The sequence below is a fragment of the Montipora foliosa genome, chromosome 9 (assembly GCF_036669935.1).
Source record: "Montipora foliosa isolate CH-2021 chromosome 9, ASM3666993v2, whole genome shotgun sequence".
In the NCBI taxonomy this organism is placed as follows: domain Eukaryota; kingdom Metazoa; phylum Cnidaria; class Anthozoa; order Scleractinia; family Acroporidae; genus Montipora; species Montipora foliosa.
The window spans coordinates 45,818,889-45,843,575 of NC_090877.1; the positions used below are offsets into that span (position 1 = coordinate 45,818,889).

The 24,687-nt window shown below is 41.4% G+C and overlaps 2 protein-coding genes across 3 annotated transcripts in view; one reads left to right on the forward strand and one right to left on the reverse strand.

The window, feature by feature from the left end:
• The first annotated feature begins 7,179 nt into the window (after nt 1-7,179).
• LOC137971887 (uncharacterized) lies at nt 7,180-10,543 on the forward strand. The gene is made up of 3 exons (XM_068818631.1): nt 7,180-7,500; nt 8,493-8,776; nt 9,109-10,543. The coding sequence occupies exons 1-3, from the start codon at nt 7,180-7,182 to the stop codon at nt 10,541-10,543; spliced, it is 2,040 nt and encodes a 679-aa protein (XP_068674732.1).
• Nucleotides 10,544-19,170: 8,627 nt separating this feature from the next.
• Nucleotides 19,171-24,687, reverse strand: part of LOC137970464 (collagen triple helix repeat-containing protein 1-like) — an 11,613-nt gene continuing 6,096 nt past the window's right edge. For both annotated transcript variants that reach the window (XM_068816978.1, XM_068816979.1), the window contains exons 3-4: nt 23,385-23,657; nt 19,171-19,688 (exon numbers count right to left, since the gene is read on the reverse strand). In XM_068816978.1, the coding sequence (XP_068673079.1) occupies nt 19,335-19,688; nt 23,385-23,657 (627 nt within the window). In that variant the 3' untranslated portion in view covers nt 19,171-19,334. The remainder of the gene's footprint in view (nt 19,689-23,384; nt 23,658-24,687) is intronic.

Genomic DNA, 24,687 nt, shown 5'->3' on the forward strand with positions numbered 1-24,687 from the left:
GAAACTACGAATCAGTAGTATCCCAAGAAGTAATACAACTCTTTGTGTCACTCTGCTCGATACACAAAGAACAAAAGTCTATCACCAGCAGGCAAAAACAGCCTGTGCTAGCCCCTATTCAAGCAAGAGAATTCCTAACACATTTGCAAATGGACCTAATGGACCTTAGAAACTTACCATGCACATGTTCATGTCATCGCAAACACAATTGGATTCTCCACATGATTGATCATTTCACAAAATATTTAGAAGAAGAAGAACCTAAACGTGCTTGTTATTCACTTACCAAGTCAACAAAGGAGATAAGGACACCTCAACATGGAAATGCAAGAAACACACAAAGAAAATACAACAACAAAATGACAACAAGCAAGCCCAATACCATTTCATTCCAAGTCAACAATTTTGTCAAAATAAAAACTAAGTGGACAAAAGTCCTTTACAACCAAACACACTTCTTGGTAAAGTAATTGAAAAAGAACATGGATTTATGAAAGTTGTAACCAAATTTGGAATTATTAACACTTGGATTGCATGCACACCAAACAGACTACAAATTACTAAAGACATGAATGTGTTATTAGACACAACTACTAGTTTCACTGCCACATGCAAAAAGGCATTTGACCAGTGACACAAGTGCAAGAGGTGCAAAAACAAGGAAATGACTTCTCATTGTTCACCTACAGTCAACTGCATGCAAGTAATGACTGTTTAATAAAGGTTACAAACTTTGTGGACTACCAGAAAAAAAAAATTGAATTTGATTGTTGAAGTACTTATAACCACAAAGGGGTTTTATACAGAATTGCATTTGTACAACTAACTGTACATCATTCAATAATCTACCCTCTATAAATACAATTGTCTTTTTCCTTCCAAAAACCAGAAAAATAAATAATAAAGATGAAGGTAATTCTTATTAAACAAGATTTTGTTTTTCTGCTGCTCTAAGATAAAAAAAAGAAAAGCAGAATTAGTTATCATGCACAGTATGCCTAACTCCAACCTTAATGCTAAGCATTTAAAATCAGTGCTTATGTTTGGGATATTTTGGGCAAGCCCTGTTGGGCTAGAATCGTTCACTTTAAATCAGCATGGCAACCTAAGAAATACACAAATATAGAAGATATGATCCCAGCAAAGGTGAGGGCACACCCGCCATCAACAAGAAACTAAGAATAGGGAGGGGGGAGGGGAAAATAATCTTAACTGTCTTGAATAAGTTAGTGAAAGAGGCCCTACGCCTAGTTTCTGCACTGGATAAGATCTACAGAAATTCCCGGATGACAGGAATACCCCAACTGCATCATGGGGAATAAATAACTAAGCCTGTCACACCCAGCATAAATCCATTTATTTCCTCTGGGAAATAAATTCCTTTTTTTTTTTTTTTGCTGGAGAAAGTGTTACACACAATTTATCCAGTAAAGGAATGTCATGTTGAAAAGCAGACCGGGAAAGGCTGTGAGTGATCAAGGAGCAACCTTTGTAATAGACCTAATCGGCTAACTCAATGTTGTACCCAATTCAAATCTCCCGGGGCTAAGATTCTTTGTGTATTGTATTTGCATGATAATGTAGCATTCATATTTCAATGATATGGAAATACCTGGAACAAAACGTTTTATTCCCGAAGGGTTTCAATTGGGTACAACATTGAGTTAGCCGATTAGGTCTATTGTCCTGATTCGTCAATAATTGCGTTATAATTAAGTCGACAAGCAAGGGAGTGTCTGACTAGATATCTCTCCTTACGGAGACAAGTAATAGATTAATTCACGTCAGGTGTTTTGCCGAGATTTTAAACAAATGTCTATAAGGACACTTGACATTACAAAGACACTTGGCATTACAATTAAAATAAGAAAATAACTGAAAAAGAGCAAAAAGAAAAACAACAAAATGTGCACTTACCATTTTGTCATGGTTGATGTTGTCACTCTCAAGATAAGGAAGTCATGCTAGGACGCAGTTCATGCAGACTGCACCGTGCTGCAGATCTGTTAATTACAAGCCACAAATTGGTCATGGCATGACCAAGCTAATCTTCGATGAGAAGAAAAATACACAAACAAAAACTTTATGTCGGTTTTTGCTTTCGATAAATGCAAAAGGCGAAGACATAAACGCAACCGCTTAACTAGATTAATTACCTGGTTAGAGTCCATCGTTAGTTTTTATAATCCGCAGAATTACAGGATCATAAACTGGAATTCTTGAACGAGTAACACATACTTGGCCGTGAGGTCTGAAATTTGAAAGACTAAACGTATTTTAGTGAAAAATTCTTCCAAAAAATTAGACTGGCTCGATTCGGGAGAATTAGCCTAGACCTCTTGTTACTTTGACTCACATTTGCTTACGCGAATAAAAGGCTTTTTGTTTTTTGACCAAGTCCCAGGAAAATCTTAGAGGATTTTATTTTAGAATGCTGAAGTTGTGAAGCTTAATTAAGAAGGAAAGAAAAGTGCAGGATACTGGAAAAGTTTGGTACGTTGAGAAGGAACATTGACCATTAAAAGTTATTCTCGGAGCGAAATGCTAGAAAACCGTCGCAAACAGTAGTTCGTAGTTCTACTTTTGGGTAGGGAATTTTTTTTTTTATACAAAAAGATCTACTATCGTTTGAATGTTATAAATTAGGGGTGTGTTTTAATAGAAAAACCTGTGTTCCTTGAAGGACGGGGGAAGTAAATCATGGTAAATAGTTAGCGTCAAATGAGTTGATAATGAAGGTCAGCAATTGAACATATTAAAGAGGTTTCTGAGCTGATGTCTTTTAAATGTTAACCCTAGACAAGCTAGCCATGAAGAACAACACAGCACAGAAATAACTTTTGGTTACATACGGTACAGTGGTTACTACCCAAGGAGGGAGCAAAATGGCTTTGCATGATTATACCGTTATCTGAATGGGTGATTTTCCGCCTTTCCTATATTATAGCAAGTGCTGCTGAAAGGTTCTTTCAAAGTAGCTTTGAGTAGGACATAACAGCTGTGTTTTGATGTGAACTGGGTCCGTCCGGGTAGGGGACTGTCTACGGCTGGTGTTTTGCTGGCTTTCGATACCCTTTGACCCTTCGTGGAGTTCCAAGTCTCATTTGCGTTGACTTGGAAGGGAAAGTATTACTTACGTAAATTAATGGCCGCATACAACTAAAATGATTTTAGTGAAATAAGTGTAAGACAAGTCTGTTTGGGAGCCATTTTTGTGACCAAATGCAAGCACTGTGGGGACCGCGGTTGGAAAAAAATTCCTCAATTTATCTGAAGACTGAACCGATACATCTAAAAAGCTAGCTAGGTTGGTCTACGAACTCAAGCATCGTATTACCGACATTTATAGTTGAGGTAATAACCACATGACTCAAAACACCAAAGTTGAATGGCTAAGAGAAACAAAAGACGATGTTGCGGGAGTGCCGAAACGGAACAGTATTCCGATTAAAAATAGCCGGGTGACCAAACAGCTAAAGAAAGATATTAAACTGGAATGCTCCTGGGCCAGATGGATTTCAAGGTTTTTTGCTGAAGAATCTTATTTTGTGAATGTAGAGAACTGCCGTGCACTTCAGGACTGGCTCACTACTAAGCAAATGCTACAGTGGCTTACGATATATCGGACAGTACTAGTCATTAAAGATAGAGAGCAAAGGAATACAGCAACAAATTTTAGGCCCATAACTTGCCTGCCACTTGGAGATGAACTTTATGAACACCTGGAGGAACAGAATTTATTGCCTGATGAAAAGAATGGGTGTGAATGAAACTGCAAAAGGAGAGAAACCAGGTCCTGAGATGACCTGGGTGGACAACAAAAAGACAAATGCTATGATCCCACCTTTGTGGATCATCAAATGTTTAAGAATATTTGGCGCTGCTAAAAATTAGCAACACTAATCTTGCAATGCATCTCGGGGCTATCGCGCAATGAATCTCGAGATTGCATGCCTGAGTTCGCCCGATAATAAATGCTATGTCTTGCGGATTGGGTTCTGAGGTACACTCGGCATTTCTTCGGGCCGTCGAGTTACAGTCTTCAGATTGCCGTCGGACACCGAGCGCCACCGGACGAATGCTCGGCTAATCACATGGCAGAAAAAACAATAATATTCGTTTCTTTGAGTTGTGGCGGATTTTCCTCTGGATTTTCCTGTTGTTTTCACGGTAAGTATCATTATGAATCGACTTAAATATATTATTGAAAGTTGTCAGAGCTTTCAAGCTGTGTTGTTCTCTGGTTTGAGAAACATGTCACTTCAGATTCTTCGCATTGTCGGTCGAGTTTGGGACGACGGCAGTCGGATGTTATATCAATGGCTACCATCACCATCAACTACTACAAGGCATTTGGCTTTACAAAATCTCCCTTCTTTGGGGCTGCCTGCATTGATCAGGTCTCCTCCTACTCGAGCATTCCCCTTCTCATTGAGAACGACTAGTCTCCATGGAAAGGATGACAAACAAGTGGACACTCTTATCAAGATTGTTCGAGTATTAAGCAAAGACATAAGGGTGGAGTTTGGAATGAGTAAGTGTGCAGCCCTGGTTATGGAAAGGGGAAAGGTATCCAAGGTGTGAAACATCGTACGAAAGGCCACAAGAATAACATTATCATCGCATTCTTTTTCAGATCTTCTGGTTACCATAACAAAACACCTTGTTAATTCCATGGGCGTATTTCTCCTACGCATCTCCAATCATGGCTTAATATATATAACATTACGCTTGAAGCTCAAAATACTTTCACCGAAGAACCTTAGAAATAAAAGACTATAAGAGATTGGGTGAGGACAAAGTTAGATCCGATATCGAAACGATGCCTTTTCACATCGGTGTAGTCTTCGATGACAAGGACGATTTGTCAGTAAGGGCTTGGCAGCACTTAGTTAACATTATATGCAATGATCACGTTCCATCTAAAGAAGTCAGTAATAGAAGTTCACCTCGGCCTAGGATCACCAACACCTTTCGCTTTAAATCGCAGGTACAGTCTATTCAAGGTGGCAGTTTGATTTTAATGCCCAAACTTACAAGAAAGGTAGAAATGAGGTTATGTCGGTTCCAAAGCAAGCCAAAGCCGCATACTTCTCCAAACTGTTCACAGAAGTCAAGCAAAACTAGCGCAATTTGGAAGTCACTTAAATTGCAACAGCGCATCACAAGAGCATCGTTCCTCTCAAAAGAGACTACGCTAATTTAGTACTGACTTATGAAGGGAAAGCCAGTCTAATGAATTCATATTTTGCCATCATACATGTCCATTACACTCGAGCTGAGTCGGGTTGTCTTCACTCGCAGGCGGATTGAGTGCGATCGCGACCGGAACCGGAAATGGGTGCATGGCGCTTGATCAATGGTACCGGAAGTAAGGGTTAACAGGAGCGAGGGGGGTTGAAAAAGTTGGCAAACAGACTCGATCGGATCCGATGGAGACAGCTCTTCCTGGCAAGAGTTAATCGGACTCTCGGAAGTCAGTTCGCGCGTGACAGAAAATATCTCTCAGCCGAAACAAGCACACGCTACACGTGAAATACACGTCGTTCTTTAATAAAGCCATGAGGCGATACAAGCGCGCTACACATGTAACATTAGTCGTTCTTTAAGACATGAGGCGAAAGTCAACATCACGAAACATTGCACTCCACACTATACCTAGTTCTTTAAAGCATGAAGCTAAACAAGATTTTCACAAATCCAGGTCATTGAATGTCCGATTGCGATAGAAATTCTTGTCATCCAATCTCCGACAACAACAACAAGGGTGAAAACATCCTAGTTAATCTGGACGCTAATAAGGCAACTGATGTTGATGGCATCCCTGCAATAATTCTGAAATCATGTACCCGAGAATTATCGATGCCCTTGTCTAGTGGTGGGGCATTTGACTGTCTGTAGGTGCCCGGGGGTGGGAAATTTGGCGCTAGCTTTCATCAAAATGTCAAATTCCACTAGGGAATATAGGAACGTAATAGTTTTAAATGTATATATAATCCGAGTTAAGTTCATTTGTTAACACTTCCATAAGAGTAATTTGAATGATATCACATGATACGAAAAAGCATGTGCATGGACCATCACATCCATCAGCTGTTCACTGTGAATGCAATGAAAAAAAAGGTTGCTCCAATGAATAATCCATATTTCATGAAAAAAAAACTCACTTAGAAAGACAACCAACACACAATAAAACAAACTCTACCTTGCTCTCGTTCTGTGTGATGTTCGCGGTTTATAATTCTTTAATTCTGTTCGTTGCTACTGTCTGGGTGCAAGCGTGGGGGTCTGGGACGAGAATGCTCGCACACACGCTCGGTAACAGTTTCCTGAAGCACGGGTACGGGTTTCCGAGCACGGGTACTGCAATTCGAGTACGAGTTAAACGGTGTGAAATTAAACAAATTAAAATCAAATCGAGCACGACTTGTCATAAGCTTGATAAGAGTCGACGGAAATCGAGCTCGAGTCGCGTTCGTACTCGAGTAGTGATTCGTAGTCGATTTCTTGTATTCGTACTCGGTTGTTCAGGAACTAATACTGATCCAGTTTTATACTCTCTGTAATGCTAGGATCAAGCCCTTTGATTCGATTAGTAGAAATCGCTTATATTGCTCTGCGTTTTCACTTTGCAGCTTTTTCCAATTATGAGCGTGATCTTGTCTCTACGGTTGCAATTTGGTTTGTGGCCGGTCAATTGCTTCAGTTTCATTGCTCGGCTGTTGATTTTACAGGTTTTTTGCACGGATTATTTTCCTTCACTTATGAATTAAGTAAATGACATTGAATTAAGCAAATATGTTTTTCAATTGGCAATTGGGCCAATTGTAATGTTGCCGCGCGGCCGCGTGCGAATAGGAAATTTATTACCTAGAGGAATAAATGATTTTATGCGCCTGGCAATGCTGGTTAATTTTTTACTGACTAGGATCAGTTTACATACGGGACTCTAATTTAGGACATACATAAGTGGCATAGGACAAGTTCAGGCCTCTTTTTCTTCAGCTCCACGAAGGAAACGTTTTTTCTGTTTCCGTCTTCCACTTGACAATCGATTGTGGCTACGGAAGGATTTGGACGCTGAGAAAAAGATAAGTAAGACTAATAATAATAATAATAATAATAATAATAATAATAATAATTGGTTGCGTGCATTTTCAAAACCGCTGGCGATCAACGATGACTTCTAAACCACGCGCTCTTGTCTTAGGGCATTCATTCGTGCGACGAGTACTTGAGTTTATTGACCTCCGTCAAGCAAACGATAGCTACCGTCGCGACCTTAACTTATCTGAAGTCTGCGAAGTCGAGATTTTTGGTATTGGAGGTCGCACGGTCGATAAGATGATTCGATTTGATCTTGAATTCATTAAGAGGAACGCCCCCAATGTCGTGGTTCTGGAGCTCGGCTCGAATGATATTTGCGACAGTCATTGCGATGCGGACACCGTTGTGCTTTCCATAGTCGCTTTTACTGAATTGCTGATCAAGAGTCTATCGGTACGATTTGTTGTGGTTTGCCAAATACTCCCAAGAATGCACACCCCCTTCGATGGCTATAATGCGTGGGTCCAAAAGGTCAACACGCTGCTCTGAGAAGCACTTCAGAATCTTAAATCCTCTAAGTTGTGGCGGCATCGTGGCCTTGCTAATCCCGCTTGGAATGTCTATGCCAGTGATGGCATTCATTTAAATGATTTTGGAAACGAAGCTCTGTATAGGAGATATAGGGGAGCCATTCTATTTGCATTCTCCCAAGTTCACTAAAAGGCCCGAGTCAACATGCAAGTTCCTTACACTTTGCGGTGAGGGACAGAAAAGTTTTGTGGTGACTTGATATCAGTCATACTTTTCATTTAAGTTCATGCAACTCCCCTACTTCCCTCGGCCACCCTGGCATATGAGCACCCTGAGACCCGCCTTGTAATTCTTTGCATTTTTATGACGGGTGTGATTGTTTATAATCAACCAACTTTAAGGATTGGTTGGGGGCCAGGCTGGTCAGCATGGGTCATGGAATTCTTGCGGCCAGAGCAATGCTCTGCGCCATTCGTGACCAGGTTGTGCTGTTGCATCATCTGGTATGCCTATTACAATGCCTTTAGTTGTAATAGTAAGCTTCTTTAGTGTTATACACTGTAGTAGTAGCCTGAGCCCTCTTCCTTCCAAGCATGGATGTATTAGAATATCCTGTGTGATTATGGCTGTTTGCCTCGATAGCTTTGTACTTAATTTGTACATGTTATGCTATCAAGAGGGTCTCGTGATGTTGTTGCTCGTTGACAGGTTATAATTTTCCAGGGTGGCAGTGTTTGGGGAGGGACTAACGGGTGTCAGCAACTTGCGATTTCATTTGCCTCCCACTTTTTCTTTACAATCTGTTCTCTGTGATTACCCGCAGAATGTCTTCCAAACGGACTAGTTTTCAGACAAGAGCAGCAAAACGACGGAGACCTGCAGGTGTGTTAGCTCCTCATCCTTCTTCATTACAGCCCTCATCCTCTGCAACTAGAGACCCCAATCCTGCCCCAGCCGGCCCAAGCGGATCCTCATCAGCCAGCCGAGACGATAATGCCATTCCTAGCCCAAGTGGACTCGGACAACTATCCCCAGAAGTTCTTCATGCCATAACTACGGCCATTACCCAGGCTTTGCAGTCTTCATCTTCCTCGGGTCCTACTATACAGTTTATCCCTGTCCCAGCAAATACTGCGCCACAGGGTGTGCACCATGCCACAGATCAGCAGAGCCCCTCCTTAGGAGCCACAGTGCAAGGGTCAGTTAATGCAGTGGTTCAGAGTGTCATCGGCCTTCAAGATCCACAGGGATCCCAGAGTAAGAACACTTTCTTATCAGCAGCTATTCCTTTAAGTCATAGGGTGCCTGATAAACTAAAAAACCAAATATGGGCTAATGAATTTATAGATTTTGCACTGCTGCTCCACAATAGTGTTACCAATCCCGCCGAGGAGCAGTTTACTGTCAAACTAGACACCTCTCAAGAGGGTCAGCATTCTTTAGTTTTGGTACCAAGCACTAAAAAGCATCCCTTACACACAATTGACCAATGGATGTCAGCATTCCAAATATTTGTTTCCATTTATGCAGAGCGTGTCCCTCAGGACACACCTGCTTTAATGAAGTATGGTTCTATAGTAAGGAACTAGCAACACTGGGGGCTAATTGGAAGTTTTACGATGAGAATTTTAGGAAACTTAGGGAGTCGCAAGGGGTGCCATGGAACCAAGTTCATTCCGAATTGTGGCTGAGGTCCCATTCCTTTCGCGCCAAACCAAATACCCAGCCACGGAAATCCAAGATCGACAGCCCCTTCATTCCCAAAGGTTACTGCTGGAAATTCCATAGAAGCCTTCATTGCACCAGTGTTTTCGATGTGGGCAATCACACCCCATTGCCAAATGTCCCCAGCCAAAACCTCATCCGGGTCAAAGGACAAAGCCAAGCATTCCCCCTGTCCGGAGCACTCCCAACACCAGTCAAAGTTGAGAGGCTGGCCTATTATCCAGAAGGATACAATGAACAACTTTATGAGGAACTAATTTCAGGTTTTTTGCACGGTTTTCGTTTACATTTTCATGGACCACAAATTGGCCATGTTTCCACTAATCTTCTTTCTGCAGCACAGCATCCAGAAATTGTTGATAGTAAACTAGCCAAGGAGGTGCTTGCAGGCAGAGTACTAGGCCCATTTAAACATCCCCCATTCGATAATTTCAGAGTGTCCCTTTTGGGGGTTATTCCTAAACAAAAGCCAGGTGAATATAGAATGATCCATCATCTCTCTTTTCCACATGGTGGCTCAGTCAATGATTTCATTCCTTCTGAGTTCTGTTCAGTCCACTATGCTTCCGTTGATGATGCGGTACGGATCATCAAGAAGTTAGGAAAAGGTTGTACTTTGGCGAAGACTGATGTTCGGAGTGCTTTCCGCATAATCCCGGTACACCCTAAGGAACACCATTTATTAGGGATGAAATGGAGGGGCGAATTCTATGTTGATTGCTGTTTACCTATGGGGCTAGCCAGTTCATGCAGAAGTTTTGAGAAGCTTAGCACTGCAATGGAATGGGTGGCTCGGAACAAATTCGATATACCATATATTATACACATATTTGATGATTTCCTGATTGCTGCAGAGTCCCCTAGCAAATGCAGGACTAGCCTTCAAAACTTCTTGCACTTCTGTGAGGATTTAGGAGTCTCCATGGCACCTGAAAAAACTGAGGGCCCTACCCAGGTATTGTCATTTGCAGGCATAGAATTAGATTGTAACAGGCAAGAAGCCAGACTTCCGATGGAAAAAGTTGCCAAATGTTTATCCGCAATAGCTCACTTGCAAAGTAAGAAAAAGGTGACCTTGAAAAAGCTCCAATTCATTACTGGCCTTTTGAACTTTGCTTGTTCAGTGATAATTCCAGGCAGGGTTTTCCTGCGCAGGCTGATTAATCTTACCATAGGCATAAAAAAGCCCTATCATTTTATCCGCTTGAATACAGAAGTTCAAAAGGACTTACGAATTTGACAAACGCTTTTGGCCTCTTTCAATGGTAAGTCCTTTTTCCTTGAGGAAGGCTGGTCTTCATCTTACAGCTTGTGTTTTTATACCGATGCTGCACAATCTAAGGGTTTCGGTCTCATTTTTGGTAAACAGTGGGCATATGGCAGGTAGCCAGAGTCCTGGACAGAATACAGTATTAGTTTTCTTGAGTTTTTTCCCATTGTCGCTGGCCTCGGCATCTGATCTCACGAGTTGAAAAACAAGCGAGTGCTTTTCTTCACTGATAATGAAAGCATTGTTTATGTTATTAACAAACAAACAACGAAAGATCCTAAATTGCTCAGGCTTCTGCGCGCACTGCAGCTGGTGCTCATATGTTAAAACAACAACATTCTGTTTCGGGCACGCCATATAAGGGGCACAAAGAACATCCTTGCTGATCACCTCTCTCGTTTGTAGATATAGAGATTCAAAGCTCTGGCACCCGGTATGAACCCAGTGCCAACACCACTGCCAACTCACCTTCTACCGGAGAAGTGGGACACACATTAATGCTGTTGCTAGAAGCAAGTTTGAGTACTACTTCATTAAATACTTACCGCAGGCCATGGCAGCTATTTCGCCAATTTTGCTCAGAAAGGTTACATATTCAGGGCCCAATTTTCCCGATCTCGACTGAGCACTTGGCGCTTTTTATAGCATTTCTTGTGGAACAAAAGTATGCTGCTTCAACAGTTTTAACCTACATTTCAGCTTTAAGCTTTCCCCATCGCTTGGCGTCCCTCCCTGACCCTACAAAAAGGGATATGATTCAACTAGCACTGCGGGGCTATAGTAAAATGAATCCTTCGCATGACACTCGCCTCCCAATCTCATTGCCTCTCCTTGAAAAAATCGTTTCGGCTTGTGACCACACACAGTCATCGATGTACAGTAAGAAAATGACACAGGCTATGTATGTTATGGCCTTCTTTGCTGCCCTGAGGGTGGGTGAAATCATATGTAAGCCTACACAACCAAGGGGGAATGTAATTTTGCTCAATCAAATTGTTTTCATGAAGACTAGGGAGGGCGTCGTCAGTGCAATCAAGATCACTTTAAGGAATTATAAACATAGCGACCCTGCTGTTCCGGTAGACATTTTTCTCTATCGGGAGAAACCAGTGTGCCCTGTTTCGACAGTGCTTGCATATTTAAGGCTCAGGGGTACCACTCCGGGCCCCCTTTTTTGTTGGCAAGATGCTTCGCCAGTTTCTCGCACTTTTTTCACTAAGGCATTATCAGACGCACTTCGTTATTGCAACCTCAACGTAGATGGTTATAAGTCTCACAGTTTTCGCATTGGAGCAGCTTCCTGGGCAGCAGCCAAGGGCATGTCGGATGCACAGATTAGAGCTTTCGGCAGATGGAAATCCAATGCCTTCTTGCGTTACATTAGGAATCCTTCTTTAGGGTCAGAGTCTTCGTAACCAGCGGCTGCCTATCATATGTTCACAACGGTTACCCTTTCTACTTTACACCTATTTACCCGTGGGCACAGCCTTTGAGCAGGGGCCAACTGTCTGTGCCCTCGGGTACTTCCTTATTTTCAAGATTACTATTATTATTATTATTTTTCACTAAGTGCAACCAGGTGTTTTGAGCAGGGGCCAATTCTCCTGGCACAGGGTTTGTTAACACTCATATATTATATAATTGTAAGCGCTTTTAATGTTCAAGTTGGGCCATGAATGTGCCTTATAGGCGAATCAGGTTTTCATTTTCAGAACGGTCACGTGGTTGTTGTTAAAGTATCATATTGTTTTACACTTTTTTCACGTTTTGCACTGGGTGAGCGGGGACCACCCAGCTGCAGGCTCCTTGTTAAGTTTTCGCTGCATTCATATTGTTTATTGCTTTGGCTTCGGGTGGGGCTGCCCTTTCTTTGGCTCGAAAGGGCTTTGGCGGGGTTGCCGTCACCCTTGCTGGAAATAAATTAGGGTTTCAGATTTCATTTAATTTGGCTTAGTTGTTATGCAATAAACGGCCATGAATAAATATGGCAAATCATGGTCTCAATTTTTATAGCTAACTCCAGCAAACAGAGCTCAGCCAAAGCAATGTGTTCTAGAATGGTTAGGTTAAGCGAGCCAGAGGCATAAAGGAAATTTATTACCTAGAGGAATAAATGATTTTATGCGCCTGGCAATGCTGGTTAATTTTTTACTGACTAGAATCAGTTTACATACGGGACTCTAATTTAGGACATACATAAGTGGTACAGGACAAGTTCAGGCCTCTTTTTCTTCAGCTCCACGAAGGAAACGTTTTTTCCCGCCCTGTTTCCCTTCCCCAATAGGTAGCTTCATTTAAGAATCTCTTAGCGGCAGGGGGGTGGCGGGGTTGCGCTCACCTTTGCTGGAAATAAATTAGGGTTTCAGATTTCATTTAATTTGGTTTAGTTGTTATGAAATAAACGGCCATGAAGGTGGCCAAAATATGGCAAATCATGGTTTCAATTTTTATAGCTAACTCTAGCAAACAGAGCTCAGCCAAAGCAATGTGTTCTAGAATGGTTAGGTTAAGCGAGCCAGAGGCATAAATGTATTTAGTTTGTCGCGATTTGGAAATTTAATTTTAAGGCAAAAGGTAAAGCGAATTAACAACCCATCATCCGTCAGTCAAAAGTTCGGAAAAATATTTACTCTCAAAAGTTAGTCTGTGTAAAGCATTGAGTTGTATCTTTGTCATTTAAATGCGGAGAATTGAACAGTGAACCATTGGAACGCATGAATTATTTTCTTCCTGATCTTAATTTTTTTTACGGTAGTTAGCAGGAAAAGTTGGCAGGGGGGAAGCCATACAAAATTCTTCAGCTGGCCCTTGCATAAAAAGAAAATTGTATACAGCTAATTATAAATGACCGAGGAAAAAAGCCCTTTTTATTGGGGAAATGTGAGAAACTAATTGCAAAGCAGACTGCTACAAACGATGGTTTATCGAAACGGAAAAGCCGAAACACCCGCATTAAAACATCGGTGGACAAACTAAGCCCATATGTGAGTCTGAGAATAGAACCCGGGTCACAGTGGTGGAGTACGAATTCTCTCATCAAAGCACCAACCCTGCACTCCCGTAACAATTGGAAAAAAATGTAAACATAAACACGAACCTGACAGTGACCTGACTGAATTACACCTCGCAAACCTACGAGACACGAGACAACTTCCACTGATATCATCATCGCCGACTTCAGATATCTCTTCAATTCCTCATGTTCTTTGTCGCTGTACAACGTTTACCTCTTGCATAATTCTAGCGAATGTAATAGATAGAGATTTCGTGATAAACAATGAATTTTGGGGTCTTTGAATCCTAACGTTTTAATAAGCTATACTCAACCTGGTTGCAAAATGAACTTTAAGTTAAAACGAACGTTTCCCACTTATGAATAAAGACGGATTCTATTTATGCACCTTCAGTTCTTTCCTTGATCATATTTTCAGCCAGGAAAGCGTTCAAAATTTGCACCCAAGCCCTCATCAAAAAAGGGCACACAAGCGAAAAAAACTAAAGAACCTCAATTAAAACTATAAATTATTCATAAACACGAGCAGGTTAGAATTACGTGTCTCTTTGGATATGTCGATCCTCTGTACATTCAAGTTGTTCTTGGGACAATTTATGCTCGTTTTGGAGGGATGACGAGTGTGTGAATAACAGCTTTATAGGTGACTCCTTTTCAGTTAAATTTCATAAAAAAAAAACACTTAGATGTTACAACCAGAACGACGTAGTTGTTTCGAGCGTGTCACTATCGGATTTTAACATTTTAAGATGTCTAACATGAATATTATTCATCGCATTTGAGAGCAAACGTATTTCCGGCTACCTAAGGTAATGGTTACTTTTCGGCGAAGAGAACCGAAACCAAGAATATGAAATACGATTTTTTACGCATCAACTCCGTTTGGTATTAGCTTTTTTAATACAAACCAACATTTTCTTATGACACTTGAATTTTGTTTTGCAGTTAATAAGTGAACGTAAAATTGCTAAAAGCTATTAATTTTTATACAACTGTGTTTTGCTTCAGACATAATCATTTATGCAATGATGACGTATTGCTTGCTAGGGTCATGAGTCCTGAAAAGAGGAAATGAAGTCATGAAAAAAGTCAGAAGCCTACAAATCTAATTCTTCGGCCATCACAGCTTAAGATAAAATCCTTTTTTCCTTACAAAGATCACTTGAATCAACCTCGTTCCCAGGGGCTCTCGTCTCTGCCTCCAGACCCTGCGAACGAGGTTGCACTTGAATCGCTCTCAAATGTCAAAAGTAATATGAAAGCAAGATTCTGGGACGGTGACGATTTCTACGTTACATGACGTACGTTACATGACGTACGATTACATGACAGACAAACTGAAGGCTCTAACGAGTAAAGATCACCATTCAGCTATCGCCGACCATATTACAACGACTGGACGCAACATCAAAATGCTTTCTTGCTACAGTATTTTAAGATCGTTAATACAGCGCCCAGATCTGTGGGATATTTCGTGGGACTTACATGATGTAAAATATTACGGAAGTTGACCGGAAGGGTAAATTAGAACGGTAAATAGCAGAGCGTGCGGATATTCGATATTCAATATGTCCACTGAATTCTACAACTCGCGACGAGGATGCTTTTTACGGTGTAACTAACGTTTGTGACAGAAAATGAATTTGAGAGAATTGGATATTGGAGGAATTCGGCCAATTGACGCCTTCGCAGTTATTCAATCGGAACCAGAGTTTTCCTGTTCGGATTTTGGATTATTCCAGTGCCTCTCACACCCTTTCCGCTGAACAAGGGTAACGGAGGATTGGATTGAACAAAGAAGTGAAGAATAATTCTTAATTAGGGTCCCTCCGTTGGGAGGACGACAAGTAGTTAATTAATATTCCTGTAAGCAATGATAGTTTTTGACCATACAACAAGTGCGGAATTCGTAGTGGTTTATCATTGCATTCACTGTATACTATATAATGTGCAACTCAGTAGTTTTAATTCGCCGTAAAATCTTTCTATGGATTTGTGATGTCTGTTGTTAGAAAAGTTCTAAAAAGTAGATAAATGTAAACCTTCGAGACACCTATTTTCAGACTGGCAAATGACTTATGGGATGCCATACCCAAAGACAATTTTATACATTTGTGAGAGGCTTAAATATTTACGCCTGAGATCTGAGGAATCCCAATTCAATATCGCCAGCCATTCCGTAAACGCCTTCTCTGTACTACAAATTAGTCCGGCTACGGCATCCTTCGTGAGGATATAAATTAAAGGCATGGGTCTCTTGTAAAAGATATATATCCCACAACAAAACCTGAGTTCAGCTTAAGCTGTCCCAAAACCGACCGGATTAGAAGGCACAAAAGTTCTTATCAGACCCAAAAGCTTGTCATCCTTGGCCCAATTGGTAATAACGTAGCTTCAGTATTTGTTGTAATACAGGTTGTCGCTCGCATGCTTTTGGGTTTTATTGTTACTTTTATGGCAGTTCTGTCGACTCAAACAAAAACCTGAGGGCAATACCTGTGAAAGGCATCGACCAACCGGCTCGAAGGGGTTAGTTGATGTCCGTAGTAGAGTCTATATTCTACAGCACATGACAGATGGCAAAACAGTGCAGTGAAGTGAGCAGTGAAGTGAAGCAAAGAAGCTTGAAATGAAAATCCTAGACTACGGCCAGTCTCTTTTTCACCGCTGAGTTAGTCGAGCGCTTGGAGAATACAGGCAGGAGAAAGAAATGGCCGCGCGAAATCTGGATTCTAGTCGGTCACGTGCACAATTGTTTAATAAATATTTCCCCCTGATCCGTCACGTAGCCTTTCGTGGTCTAGTGGTGAGAGAGTCAATGTCCGCGCTGTTGTCCCGGCTTTTGTGGACACCAGCTGTCAAATCACCGCTAAATATCCCCGGTCAAACAGACATTTTGTTGGTTTCCCCTCTCCCCCGGGGCAAAATAGCCATTAAATACGCACTGTGGTGTTAAGTTCTTTTGACTGGGTTAGTATTTTCATGCTAAAGTAAGAGAAAAAAATGGTCAGCTCCAAACTTGCACAGAGGAGAATGAGGGTAGCCAGCGCTAGTCATGCTGAGCTCATCCTGAGCTCATCCTTCACCTCCTTGTACTTTGATCATGAGAGTCCACGCATGGACACAGGAGCAGAGAGAGACCGAGATTAACCTTTGTTGACAGCCTACGATTAGACACAGGGTTGAAACGGAAGACGAAGGAGATAGCAGTGACGATGGCTGACAGAGACCTTTGGAGAGCACTTATCCATGACTCCTGGGAATACTACCCGCCCTTAAATAACTATTACAGTAACGGGAAATAGTATTCATTAGGCGGTTTTGACGTTACGTCATCACTGACATGCTGGTGGACGAGAACAAAAGATCTCTCATTGGTTGCGGTCAGACTTGAGAGAACCACAGTGTAACACTAGTGTTTACACTACTCAAGTGTCAACTCTCTGGTGTTTTGTATCTTTAATGTGACTCAGCAGTTTTCACAAATAGTACTCCTTGTAATACACTATAAATACTGCAACAGAACTTTCTACATGCTTAGAGTAAAAGTATAAAGGCAGACTCGTAAGTAATAGAAATGACTCTCTCCGTATTTCCCCAAGGGCTCACCCTTGTGGCAGGCTGTGATTGAACTTATCATTATGGATGCTATACTGTAAGGAAGCTATAATCAACTGAGATAACTATGGTAGAGCTGTAACCTTTGACCTTGCTATACCCAGAAAAAATCAAAGAAAGAGACGATAGCCATAAAGGGAAGAAGGCAAAGAACTCAAAGTTCATTCTGAAGACCTCCGTAGGAGTTTGTGTACACAGTAAAATCCAGTGAGTGGAAAGAATCCAGTAAATCAACAAAGTCCAGCATTGTTGTCTCTAGTCGGTGGAACTTGGAGTTCAAAGTTCATCAAAATCAGTACCTGCATGGCCATGAAAGAGAGTAAGCCTGCTTTACAAACTGCTAGTAAATTAACTTAATCTTTAACCTAAGTAATTGTAACAGTGTACAACTAATTATTAATAAATAAGAGTTAAAAGAGGTAACTGCTCGTGGTCACACTTTTGTTGCGTGCCTTATTTCGTTCATCTCTTGGTTATCATCCAGCGCGTATCACTGGGAGAACACTGATTAATAGAACTTGATGTAACACTAGTGTTAATAGACCATATTCGTATCCTCAGTATTGGACTGGAACTAACTTGCAATGGAGACTAATGAGGGGGAATCTATTCAAATGCAAATACATTTTAATATATTCCCCCGCATTAGCCTCCATTGCGAGCTAGTTCCAGTCCAATACTGAGAATACGAATACGGTCTATTCCCTAATGCGACTGCAGCCTCTGGTGTTTAGAATCCCACGGGGAACACTGAACAATAGAAGTTGATTTAAAACTGGTGTTAGCTCCCTAATGCGACCGCAACGATTATTATAATAGATCCTGTTGTTCGTTCACCAGCAATTGTACATTGCAGTATCGTTATCTGTGTCTCTAGAGATTGGATGCAAACCACCGATAGTATTATTTCTGGATCGTAAATCATAGTATTCAATAAAAAGTTTTAGATAGTTGTCCTTGTTAGGGCTCCCTAATAACTATTTTTATATTATTGACGCATTGATGCATGCAAATAATAGTGAAAAACAAATAGGATTTTTAACGATAAAATGATAAATGAAATTATATATTCCTTCCTCACGGGAACATTAGAACCCACAAATGACCATCTCCCAACGTCAGTGGCTTCATAGCTCAGTTGGTTAGAGTGTCGCACCGGTATCGCGAGGTCACGGGTTCAAACCCCGTTAAAATCCTGAATTTTTTCAGGCTTCTCTACGCAATTGCAAAAATTGCGTTCATAACTGCGAGGATCATAGCTTCACGTAAATAGGATTTTTGCCATTGTTCAAATCTCAAGCGCACAGATTACAATAAGTTAATCTCGTGTTTGATGGGCTGATTTCTCCAATTAATCGGTCACTGAACATGTTGTATGCAACTCCTCTCTCTTTGACAACACGCGAATGCTTTATGTTCAATAACAGAAAAATTATTATCATACATATTTTCCCGGATTCACGACTGCTTAACCTCTCTTTTTTGAGTAGTTTATTTTTTTCTTGCGGGTCGATAAAACTTCCTGCTGTCCTCAAATGAGCTCTCTTAATTTTTTTAAACCATCAAAGATCATCCAGTGCTCACCATACGTCAGAAGTGAGACAATACGAATCAATCAAGGAGAACTTTTTTGGCAAACGAGTGAAATGGTTGTGCGCATGCGTGATGTGTTGGCCACACCGGGGTTTGTGGTGCGTTTACCTTGCTTTCAATGATTTTTTTTTAAAGAAAGACACCTGATTGGTCAGTTGTAATGACGTGGTGAAATTTAAGACTTGGCAGCTTTGCTCTTTTGAATGATCTGACAAAATGGCCTCTGTGGTGGGTATCACGTTTGCGGCCAAATTTCAAAACTTTGACTTTGAATACAATGGGAAAAGTTCTCTTGACTGCATATTGTGAAAAAGACTGTAGAAAAACACATACAGGTAGTCAAGATAACAAGAATCGTACTCAGAGGCAGGCATTGGTCATGTTTAAACTTTTATTCCCAATCAACAGAATGTTTATTACAATCAATGAAGCAAAGTCGCCATTATCCACACTAATGTATACGTAATTCCCTATATAAGTGATTTATGTCCCTTTAAAGAGCTTAACTTTCGCTGGACTGAAGCTTTATGTCGTTATCTAAGCTTGAGGCTTAGCAACTTCCTCTACAAAGATCCGGGACACTGAACCCCAACCTGTGTGGGCATTAGCATTTCCATATCCAGGACAATTGCCGACCCAGAATCCCACGCGCACCCTACCCTTGTGAATGTTGTTGCAGTGCCCTTCAATATGGCGGACGCGATGAGGATTTTGAGATTTTGCCCCACCTAAGAACACAATACCATCAATAGGGAGGGGAGCCGAGCATTCAGCACCGTTGAAAGTGAAGTACCAGCGTTTACAGCAACCCGTGCAGTCTGCAACTCGAAGAGTACCAGTCCAGGCCACATGAAGAGCTGTATCAGAGAAGTTCTTGGTGAACACGCAATCCTGTGTAATAAAAATCGTCTTATATTGAACGTATGAAACACCATAAAAGTAGAGATGAGTCAGTAATAAATCACCGTCTTATTATTATTATTATTATTATTATTATTATTGAACAGTTGCAACTCTGAGAGTCGTTGTCGCGATTTAAATGCTGTTCAACCACGAAACTATCGGAAAATACCGCCAAAGCGCCAACCAATTACACGATGTCGAGGAAACCAAAGGTGAAATGGACTGAACAAATGAACAGGGACATTCTAGAGTGTAAACAACAAGCACAGGCTTTGGCTGCATCTGATAATGCACCGTGCAATATCAATGGCAGGAAGAAAGGTTACATCGAGATAATGAAGGAACTATGGGACGAGAACGGCTATGAACATCTTGGTCTTAAAGGGCAAAATTTGAGAGATCAAGCTTCACGGCTGGAAAGGAATGAGGGCTTAATCCATACTAGTGTAAATGTGTCGAGAGCGACCGGCATGTACGATTCTGTCTTGGACACAACTCAACCCGCGTCTAATATTGTGAATAACTTGGTTTCTTGCGGAGTGCTTCAGGATAATCAAAATCAAAACAATGGCGACCAGCAAAGCCAAAATCATAATCAGTCGATACTGGATTTGCATACATTTGTAGTACAACCCCCAGAGGGCCTGACAGAGGAGCGTGATTACTCAACTTTTGAAAACGCGTCGGACAGCATTCCAGGGAGCTTGCCGGAATACAAAGCCATTAACAAGCCATCTTCATTTATTTGGGGCCGACATGGCGATGGAAGAACAATAACAGTAAACACGTCGACCATTGACAATGCCTATAACGAGATTACAAAATGGCGGAAGAACACTTTTCTTGTCCCCTATGGGAAAACAGGAAAAGATTTCATTGATAAATTAACACAGCACATAAACGATTGGAACAATGAGTCAGAAATGCAACACATTGCCCTTAAAGCAGCTATTGTCCTCCTCGCTGTTGGGTTACAAAAACCGAGCCAGAAATCTAAGGCGAAGGAGCATCAAGAGTGCTTAGCTAAACGTCTGGCACTGTGGAAAGAGGGCGAAATAGATGTCCTAGTGCGTGAAGGGCGGATCATCCAAAGACGTCTTACCAACTCTCGTAGAGCTGATCCACCCAATAAAGCAAGCGTTTTTGCAAACCTTGTCATGACAGGCAAAATTAATTCAGCCTTGCGATACCTCAGCGATGGAGACGGCGGGGGTATTTTGCCCTTGAGCGATGACGTCATGAGACAACTTAAGGAAAAACACCCTGTGGCACAGGACGCCTCCCTAGGTTCTCTACTCTTTCGCTATGAGCATGTACGCCATTAGTCTCCAGCCACTGATAACGCGTCTACACGTCTCAGGCTCAGCTAAACAGTGTTGGTTTGCTGACGATGCAACGGGAAGTGGTTCTCTGAAATGGTGGGACGAGCTATCAGAGAGTGGTCCGGCGTTAGGGTACTTCCCTAATGCAAAAAAGTGCTGGTTGATCATTAAACCTGATAAAGAACACGCTGCTATGCAGGTATTTGGTGACACAGCGATTAACATCACCTCTGAAGGCCACAAGCACCTAGGTGCAGTTCTTGGATCGAGGTCATTTCTGGAAGGGTACGTGGGCGAGAAGGTAGAAGACTGGGTAAACCAGGTCACTAAACTTGCAGAGTTCGCCTTATCACAACCTCAGGCGAGCTATGCAGCGTTCACTTTTGGGCTACGGCACCGATGGACGTATTTCTTAAGGACACTGCCCGATATTACCGACTTGTTAGAGCCTTTGGAGCGTGCGATAAGCGAAGTCCTCATACCAGCTATTACGAACCACGCAACAACTGAAACCGAGCGCGAACTCCTTGCGCTTCCTGTGCGCTTGGGAGGGCTTGGGCTTATAGATCCAGTCAGAGCCTCACCCAAAGAATATGAGGCTTCAGTCAGGGTCACAAGTCCCCTAGTAAGGCAAATTGTGGAGCAAGTGCATCAGACCCCGGATGTGTCAGAAGTAAAAACACTGCAAATAAGCGCGCGTAAGGAGAAGGATGAGTTTATGGATGAGAGGCTAAAACGGGTGAGGACCTCTCTGCCGACAGGAACCAAGCGAGCTGTAGAGCTAGCCACGGAGAAGGGAGCATCGAACTGGCTGACAGTAATTCCCATCAAAGACTTGAACTTCAATCTAAATAAGAGAGAATTCAGAGACGCGATCAGTCTGAGATACGACTGGGAAATCACCGACACACCGAAAGTGTGCGTATGCGGGGACCGTTTCAACGTAGATCATGCAATGGTATGCCGACGTGGCGGGTTTATAATACAGCGTCATAATGAGCTTCGTGACCTGGAAGCAGAGATGTTGAGCATGGTATGTAATGATGTGGAAATAGAGCCGGTCCTTCAGGAAATCAATGGAGAGACTTTGAACAGAGGTGCTAACAGAGCTCCTGATGCACGTTTAGATATTAGCGCTCGTGGCTTCTGGGAGAGACAGAGGACTGCATTCTTCGATGTCAGGGTTTGTCACCCTAATGCATGTTCTTACAGAGATCTAAGCCCCAAGGAAATCTACAGGCAACACGAGAATGAAAAAAAACGCCAATATGCAAGCAGGGTGATGGAGGTGGAGCAAGGCACCTTTACGCCACTTGTTTTTACTACCACAGGCGGAATGGCCGAGGAATGTAAGAAATACCACAGCAGATTAGCTGAACTACTCGCCATTAAGAAGGGAGAGGACTACGCCAGCACCGTGTCCTGGCTAAGAGCAAAAGTATCGTTTGCTATCCTCCGCTCAGCTCTCCTCTGCCTTAGAGGTTCCAGAGGAAGAAGAAGGAATGTAGACCTTCAGGAAACAGACATTAGAATCGAGAATGTGACCGCCAGAATTTCTTAGTTTTCGTAATTTTTTTATTTGGTTGTTTTTGTTTTTCTTTTTTTTCTGACTGATATTATCTGCATATATATATATATATTTTTTAAATAAGAGTGGCTTTTCTTTAAGGAGCTTATCTTTATTTCCAATTTTTTTTTTAGTCAGAACGCTATCATGACATGAATTTTTCTTACTACAAATACGAATATCTTCGTAAGTTTATTGTGCTTCGTACTAGTCTCTTTTTTAATGGAAATGAATTGTAAATAGGTTTTAATAGTCTTCTTTTTGTTTTACTTCTTACTTGTAAATAGCAATTTGCTTGGAATATGTTAATAAAGGGATTTTATTATTTTAAAAATTATTACTATTATTATTATTATTATTATTATTATTATTATTGTTATTATTATATTATGATTATTAGTTGCACTAATTTAATCATGCAAACTAATAGGAAAAACCGAAAGCTCAGAAAATTTAAAACATTGATCACTAAATGAACCCTGTAGAGTAAGTTTTAGCAAAAACACGTTCATGTAAATTCTAAGCAAGGTGAATCAAAGATTTGAATTTGAATTGTTTTCCTTTTTTTCTGTGTCAAATACTCAATTCTTCGATGTATCCAACATTTTTTTAATTCAGTTCAAGAAATTAAAGTCTCCTAAGCAGATTAACACATCTGTCTCCTTCACGACAAAATGTCCTCTTCAAGGAAATGACCACATGTTTTTTGCACATTGAAACTGAACTTTCTTTAGCGACTATTTACCAACGATATGAACCCGTCTTCTCTATTGTCAAAAAAAATCTGTTGCTCACCTTAATCAGGCCATTATCTTTGCCTTCGTTAATGTTTTCCCAGGCGCACTCTTTCCAGTTCTTCAAAGCCATCACACCTGCAGCTCCACTTGTCCCAGTCTCTCCTTGTTCTCCTTTTTGGCCGGGAGGACCCTGGACACCAGCCGCTCCAGTTCGACCGTGATCCCCTTTCGGTCCGCCACGGCCGTCTCGTCCATCGCGGCCGGGGAATCCTGGGGACCCAGGCTTGCCATGCATGCCGGGAATACCACAACGGCAAATCGACGAGGATTGCTGAAAGACACAGGTATCTCAATCTGTCTGTTAATTGATTACGGTTAACTTAACGTTATTGCTGAAGAAACTTTTTCATACGTGTAAACAATTCTACGGATTGAAATATGTTCTGGAGGAATTTACTTTCGCCCTTTTCCTCATAAAACACTTACTTGTCAATTCTAAAGTTTGATTTTTACCTAGTTTTTGATGCTTCGTTTTGTTGGCAGAAGAAAAGCGGTAGAGGATAGAATACATTATTACCTGGGTAGAATGTTTCCGCTCACGGGTTCAAGAAACTGAATTGTTTCGTATTCTAAAATGTCGAAACAATAGCTAGAAATATCGATTCAAGAAAAATTATAAAAAGGCAAGAGGGAGATTAATCTCGTACCCAGATCTCCCACGGTCATACGGAAGGGAGATCTGGTAAAGTTCGATTTCGAACATGCTCAGTGCCAGCAAGGCCCGAAATACGTGCTTTTCTATCACTGCGCATGTTCGTACTCTCTGTTGTGATTTTGGGTGATTTTGCGGAATAAACATGGATTTCGAGAGTATTCTTGAAGAGATTCTTTTGGGTAGAGGACAAGGAAATCTTAAACTTAAGCCGAAACAGAAAGAAGGGCTACAGGCGATTGTTTTTGAACGGTCAAGATTGTTTAATTGTCGGAGCAACTGCAGAATCACTGAAACGAACGCTTAGGCTTAATCAGTAAACGAGTGCTATTTTCTTCACACAATCTCGTGAAAAGTGTAGTTAATCTAACCGTAAAATTGATCACTACTTAATTCGCGAGTCACGCTTTAAGAACGAGAAATACTGTTTTGAATAAATTACATACTTCAACTTGAATTTATTAGTTTCTGCGTACCTCGTAGCAAGCTACGCAGAACTTTATTCGAGTGGCAGGGTACGTGGGGCTTTCGTCGGTACCATTTACACAAACGTCGCAAATTTTAAAAATGATTTTCCTCAACTGTAAAGCTTTTCAGGCGTCGGAAAAAACAAAACTTTCCTCCGCACAACTGGCATTTATTCAAAACC